The sequence below is a fragment of the Arachis hypogaea genome, chromosome 16 (assembly GCF_003086295.3).
Source record: "Arachis hypogaea cultivar Tifrunner chromosome 16, arahy.Tifrunner.gnm2.J5K5, whole genome shotgun sequence".
NCBI classification, from domain to species: Eukaryota; Viridiplantae; Streptophyta; class Magnoliopsida; order Fabales; family Fabaceae; genus Arachis; species Arachis hypogaea.
In genome coordinates, this window is record NC_092051.1 from 147,351,256 (window position 1) to 147,366,922 (window position 15,667).

Sequence of the window (15,667 nt, forward strand, 5' to 3'; positions counted from 1 at the left end):
CTGAGGTCTGAGGCAGATGCATCTAGGTTAATGTCATAACCGCCGTTAACTACGGTTTTCTAATACGAGTCTTCTAAACCAATTCAAAACATATAATTTCAAATACAACCAATCTTTGATCTTTCAAATATATAAGGTATCAAATCAAATCAAATCACATCAGATAATACTTTCTCATCCAAATCATATTCAATCATATTTTCTCAATCTTAAGGCATTTCAAACATATTTCACAATTCCAAGATAAGTGAGTATCAACAAAAATTCAATGCTTCAAAAATACATGTTTGAGTAAAATCAAATGCTTTAAAATAATATAAAACTTTTTCAAACATACATATAGTCTCATAAAAATATATAATCTCATGTGCATATTAAAATGAGCTTAACAAAGATAAATATTTAGTTCTAATAAATCAATTAGTAAAACCAATTTAAAATCCTTTGATAATAATTTTTGTAAGTATAACTAAGTTTAAAGCACCGTATATCAAAATAATTGTAGAGGTAAAGCCAAACAATTATAAATGTAAAGCCTACTCACAATATGGTCCCAAAGGACCGAAGATACCAAACCCGGAGTGCCAAAGTCAATGTGAGGAGGATTGAAGTAAAATAAAACGAATGAGCACAGAATTTGGACCGGAGTAGCGACTAGATGGAGCTGGCGATAGTTCTAGAAATCTGAAACAGACAAAACTAAAATCGAATTAAAACAAGGACAAGACAGACTAAATGGTGGCATAATAGGACATGAAAATTAGAGCAGAATCAAAGAAAAATATTGGACCGGAATAATGACAGGAACGGTTCAACTCCTGCAGCACCAACAACTCTGACGGCAAGGACAATGGCTTGGTTCAGGTACATTCGAACGGCGACAGGAATAGCGTAGCAGCAGACGGTCCCTCCTCCTTGGCGTTTCTCTCTCTCCGGGAACTCCTCTCTCTTCGAAGCTCCAAATCTGCAACTACGACAACGGCGACGAGGCTGGCTTTGACAGCGGCGGCTAGGCGTTTCTTGGCGGCAGTGGCGCGGCTACCATGGCAGTAGCAGCGGAGTTCCAACGGCGGCAGAACCTCCCTGCGACCCTTTCTCTTTCCACGTGCGTTCTGTTTCTCTCCCAACGATGGCGACAGATCTGACGGCACGAAACGGTGGCACGAACAGCGGCGATGGTGGCTGGGCTTGCCGGCAACGACCCTTCCTGCGGCGGCTTTGGGTAGAACGGCTTTTGTTTATAAATATATTACAATCAACGTATCCATCTGGTTCTATGCTTAACGCAAGTATAGATGTGCTTATTTAATGCCATATTTGTAGTCGTGTAAGAACAAGCACCACATGAAAATAATTTAGGATTTGGGTGTTAATATAAATTTTTATTTCATAAAATACATAATTACAATTTACAGCAGTACTTTAATTTGTCGTTTTTTTTCTTAAATTAAATAGTTGTCATTTTCATTTTTTTGAACAACCGACGTGGAGAGTTTTCGTTAACAACGCAAAAAATATAAACACGAGACGAGCACAAACACAGAGCTGAAAGAGAAGGCTTCAAAAGAGAAGGGCTTGTGTCCAAAACGTTCCCTAAACCAAACCGCCACAAACCACACAACAATGGCTCTCATGAACCGAACCGCCACGCGCCTCCCTCAACTCCTCTCACCACACCGCGCACTCTCTCTGCACACCACCCTCCCATCTCTCTACGCCGCCACCAACACCACGACCCCAGCCTCCTACCCCCGCCCGTCACCGCCATCGACCTCAAGCCCGCCGGGAATCTCGAAGACGGCGGAGTTCGTGATCTCGAAGGTGGATGACCTCATGAACTGGGCCCGGAGGGGATCGATCTGGCCGATGACGTTCGGACTGGCGTGCTGCGCCGTTGAGATGATGCACACCGGTGCCTCCAGATACGATCTTGATAGGTTTGGGATTATCTTCAGGCCAAGTCCTCGCCAATCTGATTGTATGATTGTTGCTGGAACTCTCACCAATAAGATGGCACCCGCTCTTCGCAAGTAATAATCATTCCATTTCTCTGTGATTCCCCCCTTATTTTGTCATTAGGGTTCATTTCTGGTGTTTCGATTTTTCTCTCTCCATGTCTAGGGTTCTTTTTTTCTCTGCTGGGAGCATGTGGTTTGTTTGAATGTATTTGATTTTTTTTCTTTTCCGATATTATTGGAATTGAATTTTTTCGAGCTCGTTGATGCGTAGTTAGGTATCTCTTTGTAGAAGAATAGTTTTCCGATATTAGTATTTTTTTATAAAATAAAATTATTCTTAGTTCTCTAAATCTTATATTAAGGATTTCTTTTTTTGTAATTCGGGTTCAGTTGTTTAGATTTTTGTTGAATTTTTAGGTATATCTTGGGTTTTTTATCCTGGGAAGTTGAAATTGGCTTTTTTTCTTTTACTAATTTTCAGATATTATTGAATTTGAATATTTGAGCTGGGTTGTTGCCTGGTTAGGTATTTTCTTCTAGAAGAAAAATTCCTTTGCTTTGTATTAAGTTGTTTTTATGGGGCTAAGGCGCTAAGCCCCTCAACAACATTTCAGCTCCTACTCGTGTTCTTTGTTTTTGCTTCGGGATTCGACTTTTTTTTTATGTAATTTTTCAATCAAGGGTTCAGTTGTGGTGTTTGGATTTTCTTTGAGTTGATTTGTCTAGGATTTTCTAGCATTATTGAACTTGAAACTTTGAGCTTGTTGATGCTAAGTATGTATCTCCTGTAGAAAACAATTGGTTTGGTTTGAGAGAAGTTTGTGCTAAGCTGCTACTCCTTTTCTTCCTTCTCTTTTCGGGATTTTAAAATTTGGGTCATATTATTTTATGTTCTTCAAATTTTGTGAGGCGTGTCTTGATTTATCTTAGGTTTGTGCTGGGCATGTGTGGTTACTTAACATAACTCTGCATTTTGGAATTATTTTCCTGTCATCCAAATCAGGTTGAGGAAAGTTGATTTGCTTCTCTTGATTTTTTGAAATATCTATTACATACTAATACCAATGACTTGTTTTTGAACCGTATAATTTTGAATTTCGTGGGTATGTTACTTTCATATCTCGTTCCTTTTATGAGCTGAATATATGTGAAAACTGAAAAATGTTTCACTTCTTTCACATGCAATTAGAGGATGTTGTGCAGTTGAAGAAACTCTGATTTGTCATATAAGTATAACATGCTTAGTATTGATGATAGTAAATTTATGTTGTTTCACTATATTGCTATTTAGTGAAGGTTTCCTCTGAAACTAACATTTACATATGAAAGGGGGGAGGTTGGCAATCTTCTGTTTCAAATCAAGGCACTGATATTCGTTATGCATGTTTTTAGTTGAGCCTTGTTTTTTGGTTGTTGCTGTGTGGTTTCCTCTTGTCGTACTCTGCCCTTGCTGGATATTTCTTCTCTATATGCCTGCTTGTTAATATGGAAAGTACAAGCCATTTTAATTGGCTGATGCTGCATGTCAGAATAGTTACTATATTGAATGCCTATGAGTAATTGCTTCACAATAAGGTGATGGGTGTGGACATTTTCAGACGTCAATTCGAAAGTATAATTTGCTTTGTTACAGAAAAATATGGGAAATGGTTGTTGAGGTTGCAATAGTACGTGTTATCATCATATTCTTTTGATTGTAAATTTGTAATGAGCCAAACTCTAGCTTGCTATCAGCATATGATTTACTCTAGGTTGTAACTTGTAAGGCATGTTATCAACATATGATTTACTCTATGGGTTGGGTTTTTCCACTATTTCTCTAACCCCTGCTCCATGAGTCAATGATTTGTTCATTGTTTTCAATGCTCGATACATTGTTGTTCATGATGTTGAAATTTTCTTCAGGGTTTATGACCAAATGCCTGAGCCTAGGTGGGTGATCTCTATGGGAAGCTGTGCCAACGGAGGTGGTTACTATCACTATTCCTACTCTGTTGTTCGCGGATGCGACAGGATTGTTCCTGTCGACATATATGTCCCAGGTTGCCCTCCAACTGCCGAAGCTCTACTCTATGGACTCCTCCAGCTGCAGAAGAAGATCAACAGGCGCAAGGACTTCCTCCTGTGGTGGACAAAGTGAAGACAATTAAGTCATTTCTTGGTATACAAGCTATGTTATAATAAGAAAAAAGTTTGTGGTAGTTTTGCCCCCTTTTTTTTTTTTGCTAAGATGAGTGCCTCCATGTAAGGTGGAGATTGTGTTGGATATATTTACCATATGACATATCTGCACATTCCTTTGTTGTGCCCCATTGTCACATTCTGTGCAGCTTTGTAGTTTTTTCTATCAGCTTGCAAATTTGTTTTCTTTTGGACTTGGAATAGACTTATGAAATATGCAATCTTTCTGCCCTTTTTTCCTGAAGCTGCAAATGTATGTTGATGAGGCTGGGAATAAATAAAGACACCTCATGTTGACTCATTAAGTTGCTATTCTTGTGTTGATTAATTTCCCACTTGTTTATTCCAAAGAGTACTAGGCTTGGAATGTATTTTTTGAAATGCTGCTTGGGCTTAAAAATATATAAATGCTAATGCAGCTAGAAACAGTGGTGCTTTTCTGTGGCTCAATATGCTCACTTTAGGAAGTGGCATTTTTGAAGATCATATATATGCAAAAGAGTAGTGCTTTTACACACCCAAAATTGAGCTTTTAAGAGTTAAACTGTTAAAAAGGGGAGTTAAGTAAATGTTAACATTGGTGTACAACCATTTGGTGTTCTGAAAAAACATTTTTTCACAAAAAGAATCACTCGTTTCACAACCGAAAAAAAAAGGGGAGGGGGGGGGGGGGGAGGGGGTAGCTAGAGGATAGTTTTTGCTCTACCGTTCTGTCTTAAAATAATTCGTATAGAATTCGTTTTGTTTTTACTTGTGGGTAGTTAAAAATTGAATCCTAACCCGTCGTGTCTCTATCTGCATATATAATTACTAAAATTCAATTGATAAAATTAAATTTCAAAATTTTTATAATCATCATCACATAAATAACATAAATTAAAATAAAAATTTAAAAATAATATAATATTATTAATTATTATATATATATATATACTATACTACAATTAAAATTATATATTATGTATATTATTTAGACTCTTGCTCTGTCCAAGACCTCATCCCACAAAAAATTTGTCCGCACCAAAATGGATAATTACTCGATCAGAGCAGATAGGAGTGGAATAAATACTCGTAGATTTTGGTAGTGTTGTCATTCTTATTCTGGGATCAAATGTTCATCATTAGGCTAAAATAACTTAAATTTTTGTTTGAATTCACTTGCCTATTATCAAGTGTTATGATGCAATTTGATTTGACCCCATTGGTGTCTTTCAAATAAAGGATATTAGCTTATTGCCAACTATTCCTCCCCCTGTCCCCCAACACATTCCATAGTTTGTGCTATTTAATTTAGCATTTGAGCCTTTAATTAATTAACCCGGGGCTTGCTAACGACCAGCAAGCATGTTAACCTCCAACGGGCATTCCATGGATTTGCATAGTTTGCCAACAATTTCTCTAAATGTTGTTGGATATATATTTGTTACTCAAAAATAAAAAGTTAAAAACAAAATAAATGTAGTTTTGAAGAAAATAAAAAAAATATTATTTTAGTCAACAGTGTTTAGAAATAATTTTAAAACCATCTCATTTTTTTTTATTACATTCATCTTTAATGCTTACAAATGTTTTTAGTTGGATAAAACATCATATATTTTTTTAGTCTCAAATTGTTTGGATAAGCATTAAAGTGGTTTGGTATTATACTATTATTTCACAATTAGTTTGATAAAAAATACTATTAAAGATGATGACATTAGTATACATGGTAAATTCTATTAATACAACAACAATAAAGCCTTGTCCCACTAAGTGAGGTCGGCTACATGAATCAAACGACGCCATTGTACCCTGTCATGTATTATGTATATAGAGAGACCGTTTATATGTAGATCTTGTTTGACCACCTCATGGATGGTCTTCTTAGGTCTTTCTCTACCTTTCGCCCTTTGTCTATATTCCATCTCATCCACCCTCCTGACTGGATGTTCTATCGGTCTTCTTCTCACATGTCTAAATCACCTGAGACGCGATTCAACCATCTTTTCCACAATGGGTGCTACTCCAACTCTCTCCCTTATATCTTCATTCCTTATTTTATCCAATCGCGTATGACCGCTCATCCATCTTAACATCTTCATATCTGTCACACTCAGTTTATGTTCGTACTCCTCTTTAGCTGCCCAACACTCCGTACCATACAGCATAGCCGGTCTTATAGCGGTGCGATAGAATTTATCTTTAAGTTTTAGAAGCACTTTTTTGTCGCATATAAAACCAGATGCACTTCGCCATTTTGACCAACCTGATTGGATCCTGTGATTTACATCATGTTCAATCTCTCCATTATCCTATATGATGCACCCAAGATACTTAAAGCTTTTAACTTTTCGTATTGATGTTTTCTCCAATCTTCACCTCTATATTGGGGTTTTTCCTTCTCAAACTGAACTTACATTCCATATATTCCGTCTTGTTACGGCTTATGCGCAGACCATACACTTCTAAGGCTTCTCTCCATAACTCTAACTTCTTATTTAGGTCTTCCCTTGACTCTCCCATAAGGGCGATACCATCGGCAAAAAGCATGCATCATGGCACAAGCTCTTGGATGTGCTCTGTGAGTACTTTCAAGACTAATGTGAAAATGTATGGACTTAAGGATGATCCCTGGTGCAATCCTATACCAATAGGAAATTCCTTTGTCACACCATCTTGAGTCTTCACACTAGTTGTGACCTCATCATACATGTCTTTAATTGTCCGAATATATGCGATCCTTACTCTTCTCTTTTCTAAAACCTTCCATAAGACCTCCATTGGTACCCTATCATACGCTTTTTCCAAATCAATAAACACCATATGTAGATCCCTTTTATTACTACGATACCTCTCCGTCATCCTTCTTAATAGGTATATCGCTTCAGTGATAGATCTGCCTGGCATAAATTCAAATTGGTTCTCTGTTACTTGTGTCTCTTTTCTCAACCTCCGTTCTATCACCCTTTCCCATAACTTCATAGTATGACTCATAAGTTTAATCCTTCTATAGTTTCCGCAACTTTGTATATCTCCCTTATTCTTGTAGATAGGTACCAAGTTGCTCTTTCTCCACTCATCAGGCATCTTCTTTGACATTAAAATCTCATTAAAAAGCCTGGTTAACCAGTTGATGCCTTTTTCTCCAAGACCCTTCCAAACCTCAATCGGGATATTATCAGGTCCTACTGCCCTGCCATTTTTCATCTGCTTTAGAGCCTCTTTTACCTTGAAGTATCGAATCCTTCGATAGTAGTCAAAGTTTTGATCTTCTTCCCTTGTGCATAATCGACCAAGGCTCGGAAGAGTCTTCTGTCCCTCATTAAATAACTCGCAGAAGTAGCTCTTCCACCTTTCATTAATCTCCTCCTCTTGAGCCAACACCTCTCCATCCTTATCCTTTATGCACTTAACCTGATCCAAATCTCTCGTTCTTCTTTTCCGGCTCTTTGCGATTCTATATATATCTTTTTCTCCTTCTTTCGTGCCCAAAGACTGGTAGAGACCCTCATATGCTTTTGTTCTTGCTTCCCTTACAGCCACTTTTGTCTATTTCTTAGCCGCCTTATATTTTTTCCAGTTATCTGCATTGCGGCATAAAGACCACTCTTTAAAGCATTCCCCTTTTATCTTTATCTTTTCTTGTATACTTGCATTCCACCACAAGGACTCATTGTCTCTTGGTTCTATTCATTTAGATTCACCAAAACTTTCTTTTGCTGTTCTTCTAATAACTTCTGCCATCTCCCTCCACATCTCTTCCGCGCTTCCATTCCCATCCCACTTTGCCTCTTCTCCTACCCGTCTTATGAAGCTTTTTTGTTCCTCACCTTTCATCCGCCACCACCTCGTCTTTGGGTTCTTCGTATGATGTCTTTTTCTCAACTTTTGCTCAATGCAAAAATCCACGACGAGCACCCTATATTGTGTTGTCAAACTCTCTCCCGAGATAATTTTACAGTTAATGCAAAATTTCTGGTCGACTCTCCTCAACAAGAAGAAGTCGATTTGAGAGCTTGTCATGCCACTCTTATAGGTTATAAGATGTTCGTCTCTCTTTTTAAAACATGTATTTGCGATGAGAAGATCAAAGGTGGAGGAAAAGTCCAAAATAGTTTTACCCTCGGCATTGATCATCCCAAAACCATGGCCTCCGTGAATACTCCCATATCCAGTCACTTCTCTCCCAACATGGCCATTTAAATCTCTTCCTAAAAAAATCTATCTCCCAAAGGTATGCCTTGAACCAAACTCTCTAGATCCTCCAAAAACCTTATCTCGTGTTGTTCGTCCGAACCCACTTGCGGTGCATAGGCACTAATCACATGGAAAGCACCTCCCTCCACCACAAGTTTGATAGAGATGATCCGATCTCCCACCCTCTTGACATCCACTGCGTCCTTCTTCCACTACTTATTCACAATTATTCCAACCCCATTCCTATTTCTTTACCTTTCCTGTATACCAAAGTTTGAAACCAGAAGTATCCAACTCCTTAGCCTTTGCACTAACCCATTTCGTTTCTTGTAGGCACATAATGTTAATCTTCTTCCTTGTCATAGTATCCACCACCTCCATAGACTTTCCTGTTAGAGTGCCTATGTTTCATGTCTCAAATCTCAACCTTCTGTCGCTTCGACCTTTACCTTTTACTTTGTGAACTAGCTTATTTACCTTCGTCCGTTCACGAAAACGCGAGAACCCTTGCTCATTTAACACTACATCCGGGCACTGATGCAGCGGCTCTTACTTTGACACCGTATTCGAGCCATACGGCGCGTTGCTTCCGGGCAACGACCTAGCTTTAGCGCAATAATGTCTTTGATTCATGTCATGGGGGTTCGGCTATATTTTTATGTTGGTTGCCGAAGACCTAACACAACCCTCATCCTTTATCCGGGCTTGGGACCGGCTGTGTACCGCAAGTGTAACATAGGCGGAATTTTGATTTGCGACGGATTAGTTCTTGTACTATTGGGACGGAGAATTCCGTGAAAAACTAAAAAAAAAAATCACCAATGTGAATAATATTTTAAAAGATTTAAAATAACAAAGTTAAAAAAGAAAATAAGGAAAAAAATTATAAAAAACAAAATTTTCATTATTGCATTGCGAAAATATTTAGGTTTTGAAAATCCATACATCTTATTATTATTATCCTTTTGACTAATTTAACCCAAATCATTTATCTAAGAAAAGAAATAACTATTTTAACATTTTTCTCTCCCGTTTATGTTAACTATCTTAACACTAACTATTTCCTTGAAAAAAGAAAGGTATAACACTGATTTATTTTTAAATTTTGATTCACTTTTATAAAATTTTATATACTATTTGAAAACTAGTTTTTCAATTAAAAATCTTTTTTTTTTGTCAAAAAAAAAAATACCCCTTCTTCAATAACCTTACACTTGAATAATTACCATTTACCAACAGCGCAAAATCTATATCATTGAAAATTCGGAAAAAAAAAGGAAAAATAATGGAATAATTAATTATATTATCTAATTATTTTTCCAACATATATAAGGGAACCCAGTCACGTCACGCATCAGCTGCAGCTAAATCTCGAGTAGCACCACAAGAGCTGCTTCGATATTTCGAGTCTCTAGGGTTTCTCTTTCTTCTTCTTCTTCCTCTTTTCTCTAATGGCGGAAGAATCGCAGTACGAAACCACAACCACTCCTCCTTCGTTGAAACGCAAGTACGACGACCAACCACCGCCGTCCTCGGGCCGCGTCACCGGATTCTCCGATGGCCCGCCTCCGCCTTCCTACAACAACGTCCCTCCGCCAGACCCCTCCGGCATCGAGCTCGCCAAGCTCCGAGCACAGGAGGTCGCCGCCCGCCTCCTCAGCGGCGCCCCTCCACCCGCTGCTGCCGGAGCTCTCGACGCCAAGCGTCCAAAGGTCGATAACGGCGCTCCTCACTCCGGTTTCGATTCCGTTGCTGGTGAGTTAGGGTTTCACTTATCGCTTTCGATTTTTCTGCTGAGCATAAAAAGATTTGGTTCTGATTCCTGCGGAGGGAGGGTTTTCATGATGCACGTTTCGATTTCATTAGATAATTAGTTGGTTTGAGTGTAGAATAAGCTAATCTGAACATACATGACTTCTTAGCTTAGTTTTGTTTTTTCTATTATTAATTTTGCACTGAATAGTTTATCTTTTCTGTCAGATGTTAGATTCAAGAGTTTTTTTATTGTTTGCTGTTTTAAAATTCAAAATAACCTAAACTAGAAACTGGATTCACTGCTTTTATCGTTAATAAAAAAAACTAGAATCACTGCTTCTTGCCTTAAGCTTATTCATGTTTATTTGTTGCGTGTTTTAATATTTTGATGTGCGTGGGGGTGTTTCAGATGTGAAGTCTCAGTACTCGGCACCTTCGATTTCTCCATCTTCGGTTTCTTATGGGCATCAGGGTGCAAGCAAGAAAATTGATATCCCCAATGGAAGGGTTGGTGTTATTATTGGCAAGGGTGGAGAGACCATCAAGTACCTTCAGCTCCAATCTGGGGCGAAAATTCAGGTTACCCGTGATATGGATGCTGACCCCAATTCAAACACCAGGACAGTTGAGCTTATGGGTACTCCTGAAGCAATTTCTGCTGCTGAGAGGCTTATCAATGAAGTTCTTGCAGAGGTACTGATCGTTCTTGTAGTTGTATTGATCTAGTTTTGGGCCCGCTTGTAATGCTACTAACCCGAGATAGCTGCTAGCTTTTTTTAAAATCATATTAGTATCAGTATGTCTCAATTTTTGTTTTGTTCACATGAAGAATGTTTCTGTACTTCTGTCCTCTATGTTAGGACTCGAGGAAATTATTTTGGTTTGAAAGTATATTGAACTATAATATGAAGTTTCAAATAGTTATTGCGTTTCTAACAGGCTGAAGCTGGAGGTTCTGGCATTGTAGCTCGACGAGTATCTGGGCAAGCTGGGTCTGATGAATTTTCCATGAAGATCCCAAATAATAAGGTATGCAAATAACTTGTCAGTATTTTTTTTCCTGTTATATTTTAATATTTTATTTTTAATCCGTTTTAAGTGGTGGTTGGCCTGTTTTCCCCCAGGTTGGTCTTGTTATTGGTAAAGGTGGGGAAACAATAAAGAATATGCAAGCTTCCACTGGAGCAAGAATACAGGTTTGCCCTCTTAACTACTTTTAGTCGTCTTCATGTTAAATCCTGAATCGTATCTTCTTTAATTGGAAAAAAAAGTCAAGCGTTAAATATGACTTTACCCATATCTTTGTTATTACCTACTGATAATATTAGACTTGACTAATAAATTGACTTAATGTAAATATTTGGATTTTTGGAATTCCTATTTATTATCGATGATCATGATTTCTTGTATTTTTTCAGGTGATTCCTCTTCATCTTCCCCCAGGTGACACATCCACGGAAAGAACAGTAAAAATTGAAGGGAACCCTGAACAAATTGAGTCTGCAAAACAATTGGTTAATCAAGTCATCAGTGGCGAGGTATGTTCCATGAACATCTCTTTTTGTTGGATTTTGCCTTGGCTAGCAAGTTTTGCTTGCCGTGTGCAAGTCCGATCCTGTTTGAAAATATAGATTTTCAAGTGTTCTCCATATTAACTGTTGATATCTGTTAATCATTATGTGGGATGGATGATTTTGCTTTAACTTGATACATTTATGTTTGTGTATTTTCTTTGGTATGGATATATGAGAAGTATGCCATTTAATTGCCAGATGAGGCCATATTAATGTGTTATGTCCTAAAACCTGAAAGAACTGACGATTGTTGTAATTGTGCTGTTTTAAGTCTAGCATTTTTTTAATTGAAACAAAAAAGAAAAGAACACCAGTGACCATTGCAGGAATAAAACATACGATTTCCACTTTGGTAATATGCAATTGTTTTGATTTCTGGCATTGTTTGGCCTATGAATCTTTTAGGGTTAGGATTCTTTTCAGGGATCTTGCCATTTTTCATATTATGTTTTTATGTGTAAAAACTGGAATGGATACCCTGAAATGGGTTAAGCTGGAATAAGGTGGTGACTTTTTAGTTGCTGGGACATTTTTGTCTCTAGCAACTGGTATATTTTTTGGGTATTTCTTTATAGTACCTAACAGAAGGAGAAGACCATATAGCTTCACATCTTTCTTGGTTTGCAGTTCCATCTTAGATGTATTACAGATGCATTCACAGAGATGGATGATACACTGAATTGATCATGTCCAGTAGTTATATTGATAATATACTGTAGCTCTGTGATCTTTCCCAGTTTAAAATGGATTTGGCTCAGAAGCTACGGTATAAATTTTCATTATGTCCCTTCTAATAAAATGCTTGCTTATGAAGTTAAATTTTGTCATGGATAAAATAGCTATATGCACTGCTCAATTATTTTGGCATGTACAAGTATATATGAGAATTTCTGCAACATCTATTGTTCAAAAAAATTGAATAAAGTGGATGGTGGATATTATTACGTCGGAATCAGTTAGATCAGTTTTGCTGTATACAATACCATGTCCTTTCTAGGGCTTTTCTTGACTAAGGTTAAGTTCTGTACTTAGTATTCTGTTGTGGTTTATATTATTCTTGACTTCAAGATTACCATATTATACTTTCTTTCTTGGTTTTGGGTCAAATTGATTTAATGAATAGCCTGTTCAGCCATGGATTGTCCGTAAGTGAACTTGTTGTTGGGTCTATTGGAGGGTTAGTTTGTTTGGTTTGGACCATAAGTGACACCAAGATGGATTCTCTTTGTTGGTATTCCCTCAGCAATCCATGGTATGGTTCTAAATCTCAGTTTCAATATATTTGAAGGGCTATAAACTACTCTTAATGTCTTAGCAGTGTCATATATAAATGATCATATAGTGTATTGACTTCATCTTAGACTTCTTTAATTTTGCGCTGTAGTTCATTGCAAAAAGAAAACTGCTATATACTTGTGGTTGAAGACAATGTTTCTTATTATGTCTTATGCTGGTCTTTAATTTGTCATGATCACCCGAAGCTTGTCCATTGTGAAGCTTGTAGCTTACTTTATTCTATTCCTTGTCATTATTCTGTCCAATTTTCTTCCAATTGCTATAGTGTCATAACTCATTATATCTGGATATTAGATTATCATATTTATGTCTGTTTAATGTGATTTGAGCTTGAGTTCATTGCTCGACAGAACTATTATATACTTGAAAGAGTGTTTCATCCTTTCTGACAAAATAATCTTATTCTTAATTCATCCAACCTTGTCTTCATAAGTTTGAGTCTGAGCTTAATAAGTTTAATTCTGTTCTCATCTTTTTCCTTTCTCAGGTTTCTTCTCACTTTGAATAGTAGTTGGTTTTTTCACTTGTGTTTTTATTTGATGACCTGTTCATGTGATATTAACTTAGATTGGATGGAAGGAAGGTTGAGAGAACATTTTTATATTAAGGAGCAAAGAGTTATATTGGCAATATACATATATTTCCTATTCATGGTTGATCCTGCTTCTCCGATGCAGTTAAGATGTTATTCAAAAAGCCTAGCTAGTTTAGTTATTGTGAATGATAAATAATTTAATATTGTCAATTCTCAAATATATTACTCCATATTTTGAGATATTACTCAATGGATTGCTTTTTGATGGTATAAAGACTGTATGCTTGCCTGTTTCTACGGTTTGTGCTTTTCTTTTTGTACCCATTCATTTCGAATAGGAAGAGGGTGTGCTTCTGCTGGAGTAACTCAGTTACCACGAACCAGTACGGTATGTTGGCCCTTATACCACTCTCTGATCAAGTATGGAATCTGCAATGTAACTTGTAACCTTATCCTGTGTTTTTCTATGTAGATCTCTAGTGATGTATGTTTTACTTGTTTATTTGTTTGTGCAACTGTTTCTGTATGTAATGCCATATCTTGGTTGCGTTTGCATGTTTTATCTGTGTTCACAATTTATCTTTCTGCAGAATCGTCTTAGAAATCCATCAATGTCTGGTGGTTATTCTCAGCAAGGTTACCAAGCCCGGCCACCATCTAGCTGGGCTCTTCCTGGTGCTCCAATGCAACAACCTGGTTATGGCTACGTGCAGCCTGGAGGCTACTCTGGTCAATCGCAGCAGTATCCACCTTATGCAGGCTATCCTCCCACTTCAGCTGGTGGATACTCCACCAATTGGGACCAATCTGCTGCACCACCACCCCAGCAGTCTACTCATGGTGCTGGGTATGATTACTATGGTCAGCAGCAGCAAAACCCTGGAGGTGCACCTCCTGCTGATGGCAGTGCTTACAACTATAGTCAACCACCTTCCTCTGGTTATAGCCAACCTGGACATGGCTACGGTCACGATGGGTATGGTGGGTATCAGGCACCACCACAATCAGGGTATGGGCAGCCACCATCATATGATCAACAGCAAGGTTATGGCTCAGCCCCTAGCTATGGCAGTGGAAGCAACACAGCACAAGAGGGTCATGCTCCTAATTATGGATCACATGGTGATTCAACCCAAGTTCCACCTGGGCAACCCCCTTCAACGACTCAGCAAGGTTATGGTTCTGGCCAACAGCCAAGTCCAAATGCTGCCAACTATCCTCCACAAGGTACTGCTCAGCCTGGTTATGGGGCTCCCCCAACCTCCCAAGCTGCCTATGGCAATCCGCCCCAAGCAGGTTATGGAGGTGGTTATGGTCCCCCACAATCACAAAAGCCAGGCAGCACTCCACCTGTTTATGGACAGTCACAGTCACCTAGTACGGCTGCAGGCTATGGTCAGTCTGGCCATATGCAATCAGGGTATCCCCCTGCCCAGCCTCCGCCTTCTGGATATGGCCAACAAGAACCGGGTTCTCAAAGGGCTCCACCGTCTGGTTATGGTGGTGCCCAACCAGGGTATGGTGCCCCATCATATGGTGCTCCGGGTGGTCAACCTGGGTATGGTCAAGCTCCACCATCATACAACAGTTCTTACGGTGCTGGTTACACTCAGCCTCCAGCATATTCTGGTGATGGAGCAGCAGCACAAACTGCTCAGCAGGGTAGTGTTCCAAAATCTTCACCGCAGAGTTGATTTTGTAGTTCAATTTAGATTTATGAATTACTATCTACAGTGTGTGTTGTAGTGCGACTTCTGCAAAGGTATCGCATTGAGATAATATTCCAACATTGTGGCCTTAATTTGTTTTTGATATTGAAGTTCCGAAACTTGACGAGTTTGCATGGATCTTTATTCGTGACAACTGATAAGCAACACATTTTCTTAATGTATCCTACTGTTGCTGTCAGTGCAATTGATTTAGGTCAACATGTTAATCTAGACAAATCACATGCTTTAATATGCTAAAACAGGAGACAACTAGAGCTCAAAGGATGGATTTCGGTACTGGAGAGAGACTAAACATTTCGACTTGTCAACTTTTGTAGTGAGATTCATCGAAACGTGTTTGAATTTTAGGTCAACTTTCAACAATGTTCATTGAATTTGAATCCGGGATCTCACTTTTTTCCCCCTAAAAACAAAAGTTTCCCTTGATTTTTTCTTTTGTTGGTTTAGTTTAGTTTATTTTGT

General features: G+C 38.2%; 2 protein-coding genes across 2 annotated transcripts; both read left to right on the forward strand.

The window, feature by feature from the left end:
- Positions 1-1,276: 1,276 nt before the first annotated feature.
- On the forward strand, positions 1,277-4,444 carry LOC112697679 (NADH dehydrogenase [ubiquinone] iron-sulfur protein 7, mitochondrial). Its single transcript, XM_025750957.2, has 2 exons — positions 1,277-2,030; positions 3,864-4,444. Exons 1-2 carry the CDS (start codon positions 1,624-1,626, stop codon positions 4,096-4,098), a joined length of 642 nt encoding a protein of 213 aa, XP_025606742.1. The 5' UTR covers positions 1,277-1,623; the 3' UTR covers positions 4,099-4,444.
- Positions 4,445-9,595: 5,151 nt separating this feature from the next.
- LOC112697680 (uncharacterized) lies at positions 9,596-15,322 on the forward strand. The gene is made up of 6 exons (XM_025750958.3): positions 9,596-10,070; positions 10,480-10,763; positions 11,010-11,099; positions 11,195-11,266; positions 11,489-11,608; positions 14,066-15,322. Exons 1-6 carry the CDS (start codon positions 9,767-9,769, stop codon positions 15,167-15,169), a joined length of 1,974 nt encoding a protein of 657 aa, XP_025606743.1. The 5' UTR covers positions 9,596-9,766; the 3' UTR covers positions 15,170-15,322.
- Positions 15,323-15,667: the final 345 nt, after the last annotated feature.